At 34.3% G+C, this 17,981-nt stretch overlaps 1 protein-coding gene across 1 annotated transcript; it reads right to left on the minus strand.

Moving 5' to 3' along the window:
• Positions 1-8,056: 8,056 nt before the first annotated feature.
• Positions 8,057-14,323, minus strand: TDRD15 (tudor domain containing 15). Its single transcript, XM_031467376.2, has one exon. The coding sequence runs from the start codon at positions 14,321-14,323 to the stop codon at positions 8,057-8,059; it is 6,267 nt and encodes a 2,088-aa protein (XP_031323236.2).
• Between the last annotated feature and the right edge of the window lie 3,658 nt (positions 14,324-17,981).

Raw genomic sequence — 17,981 nt, forward strand, 5'->3', positions numbered from 1 at the left:
TTTATGTGGGAGCATCCTTGTGTAGCCAGCGTGTGTCTAGTATTTCCCTTGCAAGGCTGTTTTTATCATGGATGGCTGCCGCATCTTTCCTCTTTGTGTGCTGCCTGTTATCCCCTTGATAGGGGGTGCGATTAGTGTTGACGTGACCAGAACCTACACTGGGTGTTGAGTGGGACCTCTTGTTTGCTCTGTGGTTGTCACAGCCCTGTCAGAGGCTGGGTCTGCTTCCCAGTTGTTGGAGTAGAAGCTCCCAGATCCGTTTCTGTGTGAGGGTGGCAGGACTGGAGTGCTTCTGCTAGGTGAAAAGCCACTGAGTATTCCTCTGTAGATGTCCACCTGGATGTGCCCTCTGTGGTGTCACCTGTCACCAGCTGTGCATGCTCACAAAGTACACTGTCACTAGTGCTGCCCTCAGCCACGGGAATGCAGGTGGCCTGCTCTGGTGTTCCTCAGGCACTGTGCTCACAAAGCACCAGGGCAGACCTGTTGAAGTCAGGTGCCAGGACCTGCTGCAGTCACACACAGCCACAAACCAAACCTGGATCCACCCTGGGCTACAGGGTCAGCCCAGACCCCAGCCCTGCCTCCACACACCCACTGTTAACACTGGACCTGCCCCAGCTGCACACAAATATCCTGCTTGTATGTCCTGCATGTGTGGAGTTTACAAACGTTAATGGTGGCATATATCCACCAAAGCCACCTGGAACAACTCAAATTTCAGTCCCATTTCTGAAGCTGTGTGGCCCCACCTCTATTCAGAAGCAACCTGTCAGCGACTGCACCCTTCCAGAGCAAGCCGAGGAGACTCCATGACAGAGTCCTATTTCTCCTTTCACTAGTGTGGGTTAATGGGGCTTTCATGGCAAGGCCACCCCTCCATAAGCACTGAGGAGGCGGCTACTATGGCAAGGTCCTAACCCTCCCTTAGTACACATGCCAATGGGGTTTTTCATGGCAAACCTGGGCTCCTTTGCACACACTGCCAGCCTCAGCCCTTACCTCACTCCAGCCAGCCACCTCAAGCTGTATCCTCAAAGCAAATCTCAGTACCCTCCCCAGGTCTGTCCTCTGAAGCCTGAGCTTCAGCTCCCAGCGCTGGCACGCATCAGCAGCTCGCTGCTCCGGCTGGGACTGCGCAGGCCCCCTCGCTGGCTTCTCTTCTGTCTGTCTGCTGCCAAGTTGTTTCTGGGCTCTCCTCTGAGCCTCTCCTGCTCCCCTCTGTCCTGGCTGATCTCCCTACTGGTGAAGGGGCTTCCCAGGGCGAGGGCACTTTCCCTCCTTCGTCATTCCCTATCCAGGGCACAAGCCCCATCCTTTTTTGGTCTTACACAGTTCTGTGAAGATTTTTCTTGTAGCTCCATCATACAAGATCTTCCACCAGAGTTCAGAAGGTATTCATTCTGTGAGAACTACTTCACATGTAGACGTAATTTTTACATATCTGTGGGAGAGAGTGAGCTCTGGATCCTTCTATTCCACCATCTTGAACTTCTCCCAACCAGTAGTTGGCAATATTCTATTACTGAACTGTGTAGTGGTTACATGGGTGTTCAATCAGAAACAAACCCTCCAGCTGTACCCTTTTGTAGTCCATACTTTTTTATGCTACATACAAAAATAATAAAGGTTTAAAAATGCATTGCACCAATAGCTAATGATGACGTGCATAGAATGCTCTAGGCTAAGGTTGCTATTTTCCCCTTTCTAGGTTTTTCTTTAACGTTGATGTTTGATATTTCATTTCCATTAATTTTAATTTTGAAATCCCTGCAATAGACACCAGAATTATCACATTTCTCTTTTCTTCTTTTAATAGTCTCAACAGATAACTTACTGAATTCATAAGTTATACATAACCTTCACATATGTAATTTTCAAACAGCCTGAGATTTCACTTGTCATAAAAGTCACCTTTTAAAGTATACAACTCAGTGGGTTTCAGTATATTCAGAGTTGTGCGATCACTAATCACGAATTAACTTAAGAACATTTTTCATCACCCAAAAGAGAAGCTCTATACCCATCAGCAGTCACAATATGCACATGGCGTGTTATTGTTAAAACACACACATGCACATATACTGTTTAATTTAGGGAAGTAACACTTAAAATTATTTCATTGTGAAAAAATTTAACTCAAAAATAATTTCCTTTGGGTGTACACAAATAAAATTCAGCAACAATATTTAAGAACGTTTTCTAAGTGATATTAGAGTTCAACACTCTTAGTAAAATCAGAAAAACTTAGGTTAGTTAATAAACACAGATGAAAAAGGAAACATTTAAAAACAGACACTGAAATTTAACCAACTCGGCATTTCATACAGAAGAACTTAGAATCAAAGTGATCATGCCAGGAAAATACAAATGGCTAAATAATTTGTCTTCATATAACAGTTACTGATCTGAGAGTTTTTATTTTGTATTGATATATACCCTTGAAAATGCATGATGTGACTATTCTTAAAAAACAAGTATCAGTAATCATAATTATTTTTATAATGAATCAAACCATTTTTATAAAACCACTTTCACATAAGTTTGAAAAATCTCTTTAATTTATATGAATAAAGCAACACTGGAAATAAAAATAAGTAAAATTAAATAATCCTTAACTTTGAATATTTTATTCTAAGAAATTAAAATGTTCTACTGCTCTCCAAATTTTTCACCAATAGTCTGTTGCCAACATTTATGAAATAATAGATTCTACTAACTTAAATACAAGTGTTTTAGGGCAGAAAAAAGCATTCTACTATTGACTATTACTAGCTGCATAATATGAAACTTTATCCTATGAAAATACAAATCCTAAGATAAATATGCTTTTGTTTTTATTCAAAAGTACTCTGAATAAAACTATTACTATAAATCCTCCATGTTGTAATTTTGCAGTATAATAAAATACCTTAATATAGGGCAAAAATGATGTACTTTCAGGAAAAAAACGAATTATTTATCTTAACAGAAGGACACCTAATTTTAATCATCTTTTCAGCTACTGTAGTGGCCTTCTAAATGTCTGCTGAAAACTCTGGGCACACAAGTACTTTGTGAATCAATTAAGAATTAACTGAAATGTAGACTTGAAAAAACATCATTTTCTGTAGTTTTTATTAATTTAAATATCATAAATAAATTTGTGGAGTTAATCTATTTCTAGTCATTTCCAAACATAAAATATTATACATGAAGACGTAAGTTAAAAGAACTCTGAAAAACTAAAGGGGTATGTAGCCCTTCCTGATTAAACTGGTACCAAAAAAAAAAAATCATTATTACTTTATCTTACTTTCATATTCAGATTTATTTTTTAAACTAACCAAATCATTAACTTTGCCATATCTTACAGTACCAAAACAAAACAACAAAAGCAACTCAGTGATACAGCAGTCATAGTAGTTGTGTAAGTGAATTACTTTTCCAAATGAAGCAATTGTAGAAAATACTCTTCAAAATCTGGTGAGGTTTTGGGGAAGATGACACAAAACTATTCAAGGAAATTAGATTACAAGAAGTAAATGTTAAATTTCCTGTGCTAAAGTAACCAAAAATTAGGTATTAACTCATAATATAAAAATATACATGATGTTTCCCTGCCTTGGATAAACTAACTTTCAGGATATCAAATTTAAACTCAAATACATTCATAAACAGTGTTTCTGGAAATTATTTCCCAGCCTCAAAAAATAACAGTATCAACACAGACTCAATATACATGTACAAATGATTAACTTTATTGTCCCTAGTCAGCTTAGGAAATTTAAATCTTCCCCCAAATTATTTAAATCACTAGTTTTCAAAACTATTTGACTAAAACTGACCCCTAAGTACACTTAGATAATCTTATGGTTCTATCTTTGCACCAAAATAATACTCTGAATTTGCTCAATGTTTACTTTTACTTGCAAAATGAATTCCAATTCACAGGTAAATGCTCTGACAATATCTATCCCCCAACCACTATATAGTAATGTTCCTTAATGTCACAAATGTCCACAACTAAGTAATAAACCAAAAATACAAAACCAAATTAAAAACAGACATGTCTAGAGGAGTGTGTGGTAAAGCTCAGAAGTAGAGCACATACTTCATATGCATGGGGTCCTGGGTTCAATCCCCAGTGTCTCCATTAAAGAGGGGGAAAAAAAAGAACTATAAAATAAAATGAAAGAAAGAAAAACACCATAGTATGAACTAAAGAGATGTAAAGATGAGATTAAGTCTGACCTCTCTTCTATATCCTTTTGATAAATGTTAGTCATAAAAGCACCTACCTGTATTTTCCAAGGACTATGGTTATGTAACATTAACTCTATGTATTATCCACTGACTGCAATTATAACCCTACAAAGTAGCAACTGAAACAAAGGCTTTAGTCAGAAAAGACAGCTGAAAAACACTGAAGGTAAAGGTAAAATGGTATAATCTAATGACTGAAAGCACATGCAAAGAATTATTTATCAAATAAAATGTTTAAGATAATTTAGGGGTGAATCACATTTCCTAATTAATCTTTTTGAAATCAAATAATCACACAATTCTTGGTCACATAATTTCTCTAACATTCTAATCACTGTCTCCTGGGAAAATAATTTGAACACTCTAGATTATTTTAACATGCTTTAATATTAGAAGTTGTTCTATGCTTACCACTTTTGTAATATATCTGGAGCATCTAAAAACAGTCATTACTGTGTATCCTATGTATCATTTGTTGCCAAACTGATGCATAAACAACCTGAACTTTCATCTCTCTCTACTGAAAGAAAAGCAAAAATTAAGTATGTTGGAATATAATTTTCAGATCATTGTGAGTTTTAGTAATAGTTATTCAAGATTTTGAAAAATTCCTACTATAAACAGAATTTTTATTTAACAAGTCCTAAAAGCCCCAATATAAAAAGTAAAAGAAAAAAATACAGTACAAATTATACATATAACATATATATATATATAAAATTATACATACATAACAATTTAAAATAGCTTTTCTTAAACAATATATATAATCACTGTGGAAAAAACACATACAGCTTATTCTAGTATTTATTTAGAACATAAATCCTATCTTCAAAATAGAAATTTAACCATTAATCTACCATTACACTGCAAACATGGTGTGTGCATATGTATACGTTGTTCTAAATATTTGTTTCTTACACAGCTGCATCAGAAATTAAGTTTCTATTTTGCAGTATTTTCAAAATATAGTAGCTTTATTATGATGATTACTGGCTTTTCTAAAAGGGAGCATTTACTATGCACCAGGTACTAGTGAAAATGCTTTACATGTTTTACTTAATCCTCACAATGGAGTAGTTATTATGATGATCTCCATTTTACAGATGAAGAAACTGAGGAAGAGATCACCTAAAAAGCTTACCAACAGTTTCAGTTAATAAAGAAGAAAGCAGGAATTCAAACTCAGGGAGTAGAGCCTCAGTGCTCATACTTTAAACTACCATGCTAGATCTAATAAGTATCACTACAGTATTTTCAAAGTTCAGGCCTACAATTTGTATGCCTGTCAGCCACTCCCCTCTGGATGTCTAGACATTGTCTCAAATTTTTAAATATCAGGCAAAACTTTTGTCTAAAATTGGACTGCCATTCCAGACTTATTTCAAAGGTACCTTCCAGTTAAATAAACTGTACAAGGTAGCACATAAACATCAAGCACTTCCTCATTACCAGAGTAACTAGATATTTTTTGCTTTTTTAAAGGATTGTTGCATCTCTAGTTCCCACGTGATCTATTCAAGAATAAATAAGCAAGTAATCAATCAATTGCAACAATAAAAAAACCTGGAAAAAAGACTAGTCATTTTTATCTCAGAGAAAACAGTCTGCAAATAAAAAAAAAATAACTTAAAATTTATTTACTGATATGTTAGTAGGCTGAATCTATGAGAAAGTTAAGCCAGTTTTCTAAATATAAGAGGCAGCAACTTCTACAACTAAAACAATACCTGGGAAAGAAATGTGTTATATGTCTAGGCAAGTTTTAACACAATGTCTTTTACTCTGAATTAAGTTAAGCACAGGATTACTGGGACTCGTTATACATATCCTGGACTCCAAATTCAGGACAGATTTTTCACACATGAAATCCAGAATTATTTTTTCTGTCACAAATTTAGAAAGCCATCCACAATACTCTCTAGAATAGTGGTTCTTGGCTGTACATTAGAATCAACTGGGAAGTTTTAAAACCCTAATGGCGAGGCAACTACCTGACCAATTAAAACAAGCTCCAAAAGTAAGACCCAGGTATCAGAATTTTTTTTTAAACTTCCTTTCTTAATGCTAATGCAAAGCCTAGGTTGAAAAGCACTGATGTTAGAGCCCCTCTGCTAACATTTTTCATAGGCAAGAGAGTTTCAATTACTGATATCTTCAAACAAAAACTACTAAAAGTATTTTGCTCTAAACTCAGAGCACCTGCAGGCAATAATAGCAGCAAACAGAAGTGGTCACCACTGCCCTTGGACAAGTAATACAGGTGGAAGGAGCTTGAATGGTACTGAAAGCAATTAAACCAGTTTTTTTATGTTGTTTTCTTATTTTGTTTTGTTTTAAAACAATGATTATAGCAAGTTTATCAGGCTAAGTCCATGAAACCACGTTTTCTTTTATTTGTCTCACCAAAGTTACGATTTTTTCTTAAACAGGACTTCACATTTTTTTTTAGAAGTATAATTTCATGTTTGGTTCTCTAACTCCTTTTGTAACTGCGATTTTCACTTTAATTCACTTATTGATTCACTGTGTGCTAAGAAATGCAGGAGGTGGGCTAGAGGTGGGGACCAAAAGTGGGATCTTAAAGAATTTGATGGGAAAAACAAAGGTAGAATATACACAGGTAAAGGAATAATAAAAGATTTATGTGCCAAAATGTACTTCCTGTTTGGGCAAGTCTAAATTATTGATTCTGTATTGGTAAAACTACTTGCCCAAGGATATAAGACACATTCATCACTAATGTTTTTGTTTTTGTTTTAGATAAATGAGGTGTGTTGCTCATCAACAGTCTCTCTCCTTGTCTTTAAAGCAGTTCAGAATTCAGACAAAGAAGTAGGATACTAGTTACCAGGCTCCATTTAAAACCTTAATACCAACCTACTTTATAGAGTTCTGGTAAGCTGTAAGTGAGATAATACATATAAAACTCTGCACAGTACCTGGAACTTGGTAAGCACTCTACCATAATTGCTACTACAAGAAAAGATAAGGGAAAAGGCCGATTTTAAAGCATTTATCAATTCACTATAAAACATCTAATATGAATTCAAATGAAATACTCTTTCTAAAATACAATCAATGAAAACAAGACACCTCCATTCACTGAAAGAATATAACCTGGTATGATACTAGTTACAATATGGAATAATATACAAATAGTCAGAACAAACAGTCATTAAGCAGGGAACATTCTTCACAGTCTATAAAATCCTCAGTAACTAATCCATATCAAAAATGAATTATCATGTGAATAAGCAAAATCAGACAATAGTCTAGCACATAAAATGTTAAATTTAAAAAATATTTTAGAGTCATTTTGATGTCTAAAGGTTTTAAGATAAAATATGCTGGAATCAGTTCATTCTGTAAGTTTAACTGCATTAACAATGTGCTAGAAGCACACTCAAAAAACCTAAAGATATATTTGATCTGATAAGAACCATAATATATAATAGAAAATTAATTCTTCAAAATGAGCCCAGGAAGCTCTCTAATAGTAGCAAGATCAACCTGAGATCTATGCGCCTTTAGGAGTTTTGTGAAACCCTTGAAATTATTTGTAAAATGTCATGCATGCACACATGTTTCAAATCCTTTACTTTCATTACATTTTCAAAAGTCACTCTCAAAAAAGGTAAATATAGTGAAGCATCATTTTATAATTCAAGTGATCACTTTCAGTTACCCGTTTATTCAGATTTTCTAGTAAAATCTTGCAGGATATTCTCAACTTAAATAATTTCAGTAAATAACAAACTTTTAAAGAATCAAGAATAGAATCTACAAAAACAAAACTTTTAAAAAATGGCTACTTACCTTTTATGTCTTCTAATATAATTTTTTCATTAGCATGCGATGCTTTTTCTGCTGTACTCGAGTCCACTGTGTTATTTTCCTGTATTCCTTCAGTTAGTAGTTTTCCAAAAATGTTTTCAATGCAATTGAAGTTATTCTTCAAACAATTAAGTACTTCCAAAAATGAAGCTTCTGCACATGTATCAGATGTAATGGTACTTTGAGAATTATGTTTTCCACCTTCAATCTTCTTCCTCAGTGTTAAATTTCTAGAATGTAATCTTTTACTAATATGGCTTTTCCTTAAGAGGTTCTTATAGACATCTTTCCTCTTCATAGTTTTCTGATTTTTTAGTTTTTGCTTCTCAGTGCATACACAATTTATAGTTTCTCTTTTGTAATAATTTTGATGTAACAATGGGCAAATAGGTTTACTCTTTAATTTATATTGGATTTTAGTAGATCCAGTAGCAGTAACTGCATCAAGATCATCTGAATCTTTAGAATATATTGCAAGACCATATGCAACTAACATATCTGCCAAATTGTTTTTCTCATGAATGACATCTACCTTCAGTTTTGCTTCAAAATTGCATTCCCTAAACTGAAAAACTAAGCCTGGTTTACTCAGGAGATCTTGAAAAAAAATTCTGGCTTCTTCGTTCCAATGTTTCCCTTTCGCAGGTAAGATACCATGTAAGATACAAGGGTAACTTAGCCTTGGCAAATTCAAAAGTTCCTCAGGAACAACTTTAAGATATTTTATATCTGAATAAGATATATAAACAGAAAATCCATAGTCAATCAATACAAGAAGTAAAGACTGATCAGAGACTTCAGAAATTTCTACTCTATTCCACTGATCTTCCAATTCATATTTGAACAAACAACTAGAACCAGGAATTATGTGCTCCTGAGGCACTGTTTGTAAGTTTTCTGGTAGATCAGAGAGCAACATATAGACAGATTTCATTGCGTCAAAGAAATCTTCTAACTGAACACAGAAGTCTGATGGATCAGAAATAGCAGTGGCAATACCAGAATATTGCCTACCATTTTGCAGTTGTGCCCAAGTAAATGATCTTATTGTACATGATGACACAGGAGTCATAGATTCAACGCTGAAAATAATTTCTGAAGATCTAAGTTTGTTCTCTTCTAAATGAACTGTATTTAAATTTAAATGTTCCAAAAGTAATAGGCCATCTATCAAAATTTCCACTTCCCAGGCAAAGTCTAAATGTTTCAGAAAAAGAATGTCTATTTCCAAATGAACAAATAAACACACAATGGACTCAAATGTCATGTTCCTAAAATTTTCAAACCAAATCCATTTACAAGGCACAGCTTGTCTCGGAATATTTCTTATTTCCTTACTAAGCACCTTGGTATTACATAAAGGCACTATTTCATACCTACCACAGTCTACTAAAAAAACAAGCACTTTCTCATCAACACACTTTTTTTCTACTTTTGATCGATACCACTTCGAAGTTTTTTTAGATTTTGCCAAGCATTCTAAGCCTTTTTCAATATTTTCCATTGATAAAAAAGAGGGCTTTTTTACTTCTTCAGTAATTAATCCTGTTAAATCTAACAAAATCTTTTTATTTTTAGATAATGTCACATAAAATGTCCCACTTTTTGAAACATACAGTATTTCAGCCCTTTCAAGTTGTCCAGGTTTTAACTCTTCAAAAGGAATATTAACCAACTGTTGGTAGGATGGCTGAAGGATCACAGAACCTTCATATTCATTTGATCGTCCTTTCTTCATTTCATTATCAACAGGGCTCACCTTTTGAGAGACAACCTGAGGCATTTGCAATACTGTTTTCTGCAGATTTGAACATGCTGTCCATTTCAGTAGTTCATTAAGGACACATTTTTCATCACAAATTATATTTACTTCCCATTTCTGCTCATGCTTTTTCAAAAACTCACAAGAAACCGTTTTGTTACTTAGTGTTGAAGTAAAATAATCCACAGTTTTGCTGTCCCATATTTCATCAGGCTCATTCCACTTTACTCCACTGAGGAAACAATGGACTCCTAGCTGAGGAATAGTTAAGAATTCCTTCTTAATTTCATAAATTTTAGATGAGTTTACTACTGCAATGTTACCATAGTCAATAAATTCCACTTCAAAAGAATTCCCTGGCAAAATTTTCTTAATAACTGCTCTGTAAATGGCATTGTCACCAGAGTATTCTGCAACTACCAGATCCTCCACCATCAGTTTAACTGAGTTTCTCTCTTTCACCATATTAGTGCTTCTCTCATTTAGAGCACTGCCAAGTCTGATGATTACATTTTCATTCTTGGCAAGTTGAATATGGAAACTTGCTGGATTACTGATATTAGAAACATATCCTTTAACTTTGGTATTCAAGTAAATTTGGAGTTGAGGAAGATCTTTGATCTGTGGTCTAGAAAGATTATATGAGTTTTGTGAGGCTGCTTGATTTAATTCTCTGGTAAAAGGCTGTAATACAATCCTTACTGATTTCTGGCCCACATCACTTTTATCAAGAATATGTTCAAATCCAGGGACAATTTTTACACCTTTATTTTTAAGTCCATCTTTCAAAGACTTCTTCACCATCTTTTTTGACATAGGTTCAATTTTATAACAAACTGATGGCTTCAGAAGTCTGGCGTATATACTTTTGGGGTTCATTAATTGATCTATTTTGTTTTCAGAGTATGTTACTAGACTAGTTTTATTTATCAAAGCATGGTGATGGTTGTTTCCTACTTTGCCTTTCAAGGAAATAGCAAGTCTCTTATTCTCATTTATTTTAGGACCCTTTTCCACACTGTGTGCTTGGTCACAATTTTTTTTCCCATAAGCATGAAGCAACATTTTAATTTGCTGATTTATATGTTGATACCCATCATACAGCTCTACACCAAGCTGGCCATCTGGCTCCCTCGACAGTATTATTGCCCTTAATGGTTTTCCCAAAAAATTAGCTTCAAACCAGCTATTGATTTCTGCTGGAATATCTACATCTCTAAGACCTGACAAATAACATTTAATAGCTTGCATAGGTGTAAACAGCAACTCTGGAAATCCATCTGAAATAGGCCTCAACAAACTTTCTTCTACTAATTGCTTATTTCCAAAGTCCACAAAATACACCAGAAAGTCAGATAATGAATCTGTCGGCATTGCTAAAGCTCTATAGAAGAGACCATTCTCTACATACTTAGATATGCACAATCTCATTTTAGTAAAATCGTATTTGGGGAAATCATTGAGGTTACAAATCTCTGTGATTTTTGTTTCTATCATCTCTAGGTTTTTATTATTTCTACTAAGTTGGCAATAAAAATTTTCGGGACTATATATGTGACATACATATATTTCTTCCTCACTTCCAATTTCAATATTGAAGGAAGAATAACAGTAACTGTAAAGACTAACTGAAGATGGGAATGGCCTTGATAATGTACTATACTGTGCAGAGCCATGACTAATAAGAAATTCTTTTGCACTAGTAAATCGAGATTGTAAATCCACTAAGTTACACAAATAGTTTGGATGTATAAGAACTAAAGCATAGATGACACAAGTCAATAACCCTCTAGATGAAGAAATAAAATTCCCAAAGTCTCTGCATGCTTCTCTTGTCCAACTGAAGGATTTACAACTAATGGGTTCAACTAAATGGTTAAGACTACATCTGAAGGCCTGGCGTTCTAAAAAAAGAAAATGTGGGTTAATAGCACAAAGATCTTTAATTAAAACTCTTCCCTGGTAACCATAATCAACAAATATTACGTCAAATTCTTTTTTTGACACTTGAGTCAAAACAGCAGCTCTATACCACTTTCCATCTTTAGAATACTTAGCAACACAAGCAACCTGCCCAATCTGATAAGGATCAGAATGAGTAGTATAATAATTCTGAATTTGTTCCATTAGTAATTTTAAGTCTTCTAACTTACATTGGAGCTGGCATGAGAAGTTACCTGGGCCATAATAATAGGAACACTTAACTTCAAGGACTGTTCCTGGTTTAAACATATATTCTTTATAAAGTTGTGGTGACTCAGGTCCCACAGACAAGCTGAAAGGATTTTTTAAATCTGAGAAATTAACAGCTGGGGAGTTTAACAAAGACAAGTTATTTTCTTTTAACTTACTTAAATGGTACTTTTTAGGTTCAGTCCTTCCAAGAAGGGCAGATCTGACTTTCTTAAAATTAACTTTGTGTTTAGATTTTAAATTTAACACTGCATTTTCACTTACAGATTTTGGACAACATTCTGGCTCTACTTCCCAATATTCTGCATATCCAGATTGTAACATAAGAGAGACAACATCAATATTTTCTGAGGCTTCAATATTCTGAATATTTACAGTATACCTGTCATCTTTTTTTGCTATAACTTGAAGCAAAATTGCTTTTTTCAAGACAATTTTTTTAAAATAATCAATTGCTGCCTTTACCCATAAATCTTCAACAGGAAATATATGTGCAAGTGAACAGCACATGGCTAAGGCAGGCAACTCACAAAACTCTGGAAGCAAAATTTTTACATCAAAAAATGGTATGGAATCAGTATTTCCATAATCCAAAAAATAAACGTTAATGTTATAACCATTAATATCAGTGATGACAGCTCTATAAAAACACCTGTCCTTGCTGTATCTAGCACAACAAAATAATCCAGGTTCTGGATTTCTTAGAATCAGTTCATCATTTTCACACAAATCATAAAATTTGTTTATATTTTTCATTATATCTTGAAATTCATTCTGATGTTCATTAGTACGTACCCAGAAATTTGACGGGTTTAATACATACACTACAAAAACTATGTAGACAGCCTCTATCTCCATTTCTACAGTTTTAATAGGAAAACCTACTTTCAAAGTGTCTTTTTTATTTAAAGAGTCTATCGACTGTTCAATATTTCCGATAAAACTCTGAACTGCAGAGTTGTTTACATCAGAAGCACTAGTCTCCCTCAACATATTAGAGATTTTTGAATCAGACAATGAACAAAGTACTTGTGTGCCCAGAGTTTTCAGCAGACACTTAGAATTAACTGTAGACTCTTGAGTTTGTAACGTTACATAATATAAATGCTCGTCCTTACTGAACCAATCAAGATGTGCATATACTATTTGTCCTAACAAGGCTTGTTTAAATACACTCAGTTGAGATTTTCTTGCATCTCTGTCTGGACTGTGTAAGTAAGTCAGAGAACATGGAAATGAAAATAATGGAACTAAAATAAAATCCTCTTTAAGTTTCTTCACATAAATTGAGGGTACAGCCTCACTGCTACCATAATCCATAAACCAAATTTTTACTTGATTATTGGGCAAGAGCTGCTGAAGAATTCCTCTATGCCACTGTCCATTTCTCCTTTTGGCAACACAAAGTAGTCCAAAATTGTCACATGTGGAACTACTTTCTTGACTGATAGTATCATAATGCAAAGTCATACACACTGTCAAGTTTTCTAACTCTGGAATCCATTTAATTAATTGGCAATAAAATTTACTTGGGCTCAATGCAGAAGATACTTTTACACTTTCAATACTGCCTATTGGCAAAAATGGTTGCAAATTATCCAGCACATGTTGCATATCAAGTAAAGTATCACTACTTAATGATAATTCAGGTTTTTTATGTTGCAATGAATCTGACATTTGTTTGGGGAATTCTTTTAACATTTCCACAATAAGACGAAATGAGTCCCCATCAGTAAGTCTCCCTAATTTTAACTCAAGAACTTGGGATATAATTTTTGGCACTTCAAGAAGGATCATTTGAAGAGGCAAAACAGCTTGTACACAACCTCTCACTTTTAGCCCTACTAATGACTTGAAATAATTCAAAGCCTTAGGAGACCATTTTTCCCCAATTGGTAGTAGGTTGGCAAAAATGCCAAATATCATCCGTGGTGATAGCTCAAATAAGTTGCCACAGGCTGAAGCAACCTGCGTGCTGTCAACCCTTAGTTCTTCTCCACAATCTATGAGGAGCACAGTATAGAGTTCATTTTTCTTTTCCACAACTCTTCCTCTCTGCCATTCTCCAGATACTCTTTCTTCTACCAAACAAAAGTCACCAATATCCACATTATTTTTTACTTTTGGAATATGCTGTATTTCCCTCTGCAATATGTGGTAGTCAAACTCACATTCAATATTATTTCTGCCTTGAAATTTCACCAGAATGTCTTTGGGAAGACATTCTACACGTGATATGGTCAGATCCACATGTAAAAATGTTGGTAACAAAGATGTAGAATCCATTTTCTAAAAAGCAAATAATAAGTACTAATTAGCTTCTGGACAGATAGCTTTCAAAATTAAATGAAATTAGCCTTAGGTGTCTGTAAATGTAAACCTTAAAAATACTTCTATGACTGTATTTATCAACTGAACATGTTGGTAAAAATTATATTCACTGGACAATATGATGAAGAGATAAAATATGGACAAGACGATGAAGGGATTAATAAAATGCATCTAACTATTCACTGCCTCCCACACTGTCAAAAAATTCTATTGAAATCAACAAGAGAATGTAAAAAGAATAGGAAGAATATATATAATAACTGGAAAACAGAAAAGAAGCCATCTTTATTTTTCAGACTAACAAATTTCTACTCAATATTTGATTGGAATGGTGTAACAGAAGGAAGCCAAATAAAGCCTACTGGAGAACACCTCCCCCTCCTATAAGAAAACTACTTTCCCTCTTGCAGACTTCTTCCAACAACCCGTAACTGACAGAGGTGAGTGCTAGAAGCAAGGGTAGATGATGAACCAACAGGGGAAACACTATTTACACTTCCCACTGTGTCAATTAGCAATATCTGGACCCTATCAGCATCATTATACAACTCCAGGATCCTTTTTTGATTGAGGGCAACAGGCTGAGTCCTGGGCATCAGTAAGGAAAGCAAGGCATGGAAAGACCCTGAGGCAGGTTAAGCACATCCAGGTCTTCACTGGCATGGCTGCCCACAAAAAGTGTGGAAGGAGGGGGAGAAGAAAAGAAATCTTTAGCATAGAGGCAAAGCACTCTACTATAACTATGACTCCAGCTAATTTTCTCTAGATTGTTGAGATTCTAACAACTGTAAGGTAAATATTCAAAAAGTATAAATTAGCCCCCAAATTGAGGTAAGAATCAACATCATTTTGACAGGACACAGCTCAACTCCTACCTGACTCTAACAACAGTTGACAAGTATCAATTTTTTCTATGAGGATGAGAAAGAGAAAAACACTGGAGCTAAAAAAAAAAAAATGAGGGAATCACTTAAAAGAAACCAAGAAAATTCTCCCCTCAGGAATAAACATATTGAAGGAAAACAGCAAAAAGTTGTTTTCCAAAAATCTGATTTCTGTTTTTAAAAGGCCAAAAGAGAATAATGCATTTTTATATGACTAAGTAGTCATGAAGATGCAACAACTGAGATTAGAAATAACTACACACACCTAAGATTTTAAACTGCAATGGGGAATTTCAATGCAAAATAAAGATAAATGGAATAGAAGAAAATTTTGAGACAATATCCAAAAACTCAGAAGAAAAGGATAAAAAGATGAAAGATAAGCACAAAGGACAAGAGTATAAAACCGTATCAAAGTATAAATGCTGTTACCTCAGAGATAAAAGAACAGAAGCTCTAAAACTTAAGACCCAAGTCCACAAGTTAAATAGGCCACCGGAAAGCTAGAGACAGCTAAGATTTAGGGTCATCTGGGTACTGAATATGGTTTTTATTTCTTCCAAGATAATCAACATGGTGTGATCATCAGCATGATTTGATCTATATACATCCAAGCTATGCTTACTTGATCCTAGAGTCTTTTAAGAATAAATGAGCAACACAAAGAAGATTCTCATCAGAATAAACCAAAACACTTCAAAACAAAAAAGGCTTTCTTAAGCTGCTATTATTTAAAGATGCAGGCCTTTACCCGATTCCCAGATTCAGTCAGTTTATAAACCTGTAATTCCTTACATAAAGGGAAGACCAGGTACTATTAAGAAAGGATCTTGTGCTGGACCATATCAAGAACATTCTTCATGGCATTTACCCAAAGGGTCATGTGACTATTCACCTGAGTAAATAGGAAAAGGAAAAAAATTCATAAATCTTTCAGGAACCACACACTCCTTAGGTATAAAAAGCAGAAGCCAAAAGGACTCTTTTATTAAATGAACATAGTATATACAAAATAAGCCAAAGAAAGCCCCAAGGCATAAGGAAGTTGCAATATAAGGTTACTCAAACTACCAGAAGCCTATTCCTCCACACTGCTATCCCGCCCTCATACAGTACAAATGGCCTCATAGGGAGTTTCACAGAGGAAGGGGGAAAAATCTGAACCTGGTTTGTATATGCGCTCACCTAATGCCAATAACTTCCAGGAACAGACTGTGGAAGCACTCATCCCAACCCAGGGGAGGACTTGCCTGAGAAACAAATGGAAATATTCACAGTTGACAGAAATACCAGTATATCTACTTTGCCTGAAGAAGAAACTGCTTCAGTTAAGAATCTATGCACATTAGCAGGCAAAATCTGATACTTTCTATAGGATGATTACTAAGTTTGAAGGAGAGCAAGACTGAAGGATTTGTTACAAAAGAAGTCTGAAGAAGCATGGTGGATGAGCTTCTCAAAATTGACACATAAAAAGAAAATCTGTAGGTCCCATGTGATGCACACCAAAGGGCTCACCATGGAAAAGATTCTTAACCAGGCAGACAGAAAAGCCTATTCTGTGAATGTCAGTCAGCCTCCTTCACCTGCCTCTCCAATGCTTGCTCAATAGGATCATGAAGACGGTTCCCTGGATTATGGATAAAGCTCTTGTGTATCTGAAAATCAAACTGTAATAATTGAGAAAATTAAGGAAAAACATTTAACAGGAAATTTAAAATCAAACCAATTATTTTATACAATGTACAATTATGTTATTTAAAGATATAATTTAAATCAAGATATTCTAAATCCAAACTCTACTTAGTATTATATTCCTAAAAACATTACTATATTCACAGAAAGTACTTACTCTGTGTACACAAGATTAGGCCATCAGGAAACTTGAGTTTTACTTGAGACTCAATTAATAGTGTGAAATTTGGGGAACTTTTTTCTTAGAATCAGATTCTAAATCTGTAAAATGAGAGGGTTGAATTCAATTCAGGTTTTCAAACTTTTTTTTTTTGAAGTAAATAGAAAACATAAAACATCTGTAAATTAGACTCCTAAATGGTATTCTAATAACTTCATAAACTTATACAATGTAATTATAAAGCCAGTATATGAGAATAAAACCATTCTGCTGAACATAGTCTTACAGCAGCTCCATCATATAATTTGCCTTACTGTGTTTGATAGCACAGTATAGGGAAAAACCAGGCTCAGACAAATGTAATAGTGCCACTATTTTACATGATCAGATACAGATAGGTTCAAATAAAGATACAGCAGAGCCACAACTTAAATAACCAATAAATTAATCTGATGGCACAAATTAGTGCTCATCACTACTTTTAAATTTAGTATATCATATTTAAATGTTTTATTTTTTAAGACTATATATTTTAAAAATAAATTCAAAGTTCACAAACTCCTCTACTAAATTTAAGTAAAAAACTGACAGGATCACAGCTCCCCTAAGGTTTGTGAAAATACAATATATAAATGCTATTAAAATTGATATAAAAAGCCCTACCTATACTAAAATTCCCTTATGCTATAGAATATATATTATATATGATGTCACTCTTACTGTTTTGGAATCTGTCTTCTATGACTTCCCATCTAATAAGTCTAGACCAGTGCAGGGGTCCAACAGGAAAAAAGTTGAGCCATATTTTGAAATTTAAATTTTTGACTTGTAAATTTCTAAAAGAAATTTGGACTTCTTTCCTTAATTAAGAGCT

This window comes from Camelus dromedarius, chromosome 15 (assembly GCF_036321535.1).
Source record: "Camelus dromedarius isolate mCamDro1 chromosome 15, mCamDro1.pat, whole genome shotgun sequence".
In the NCBI taxonomy this organism is placed as follows: Eukaryota; Metazoa; Chordata; class Mammalia; order Artiodactyla; family Camelidae; genus Camelus; species Camelus dromedarius.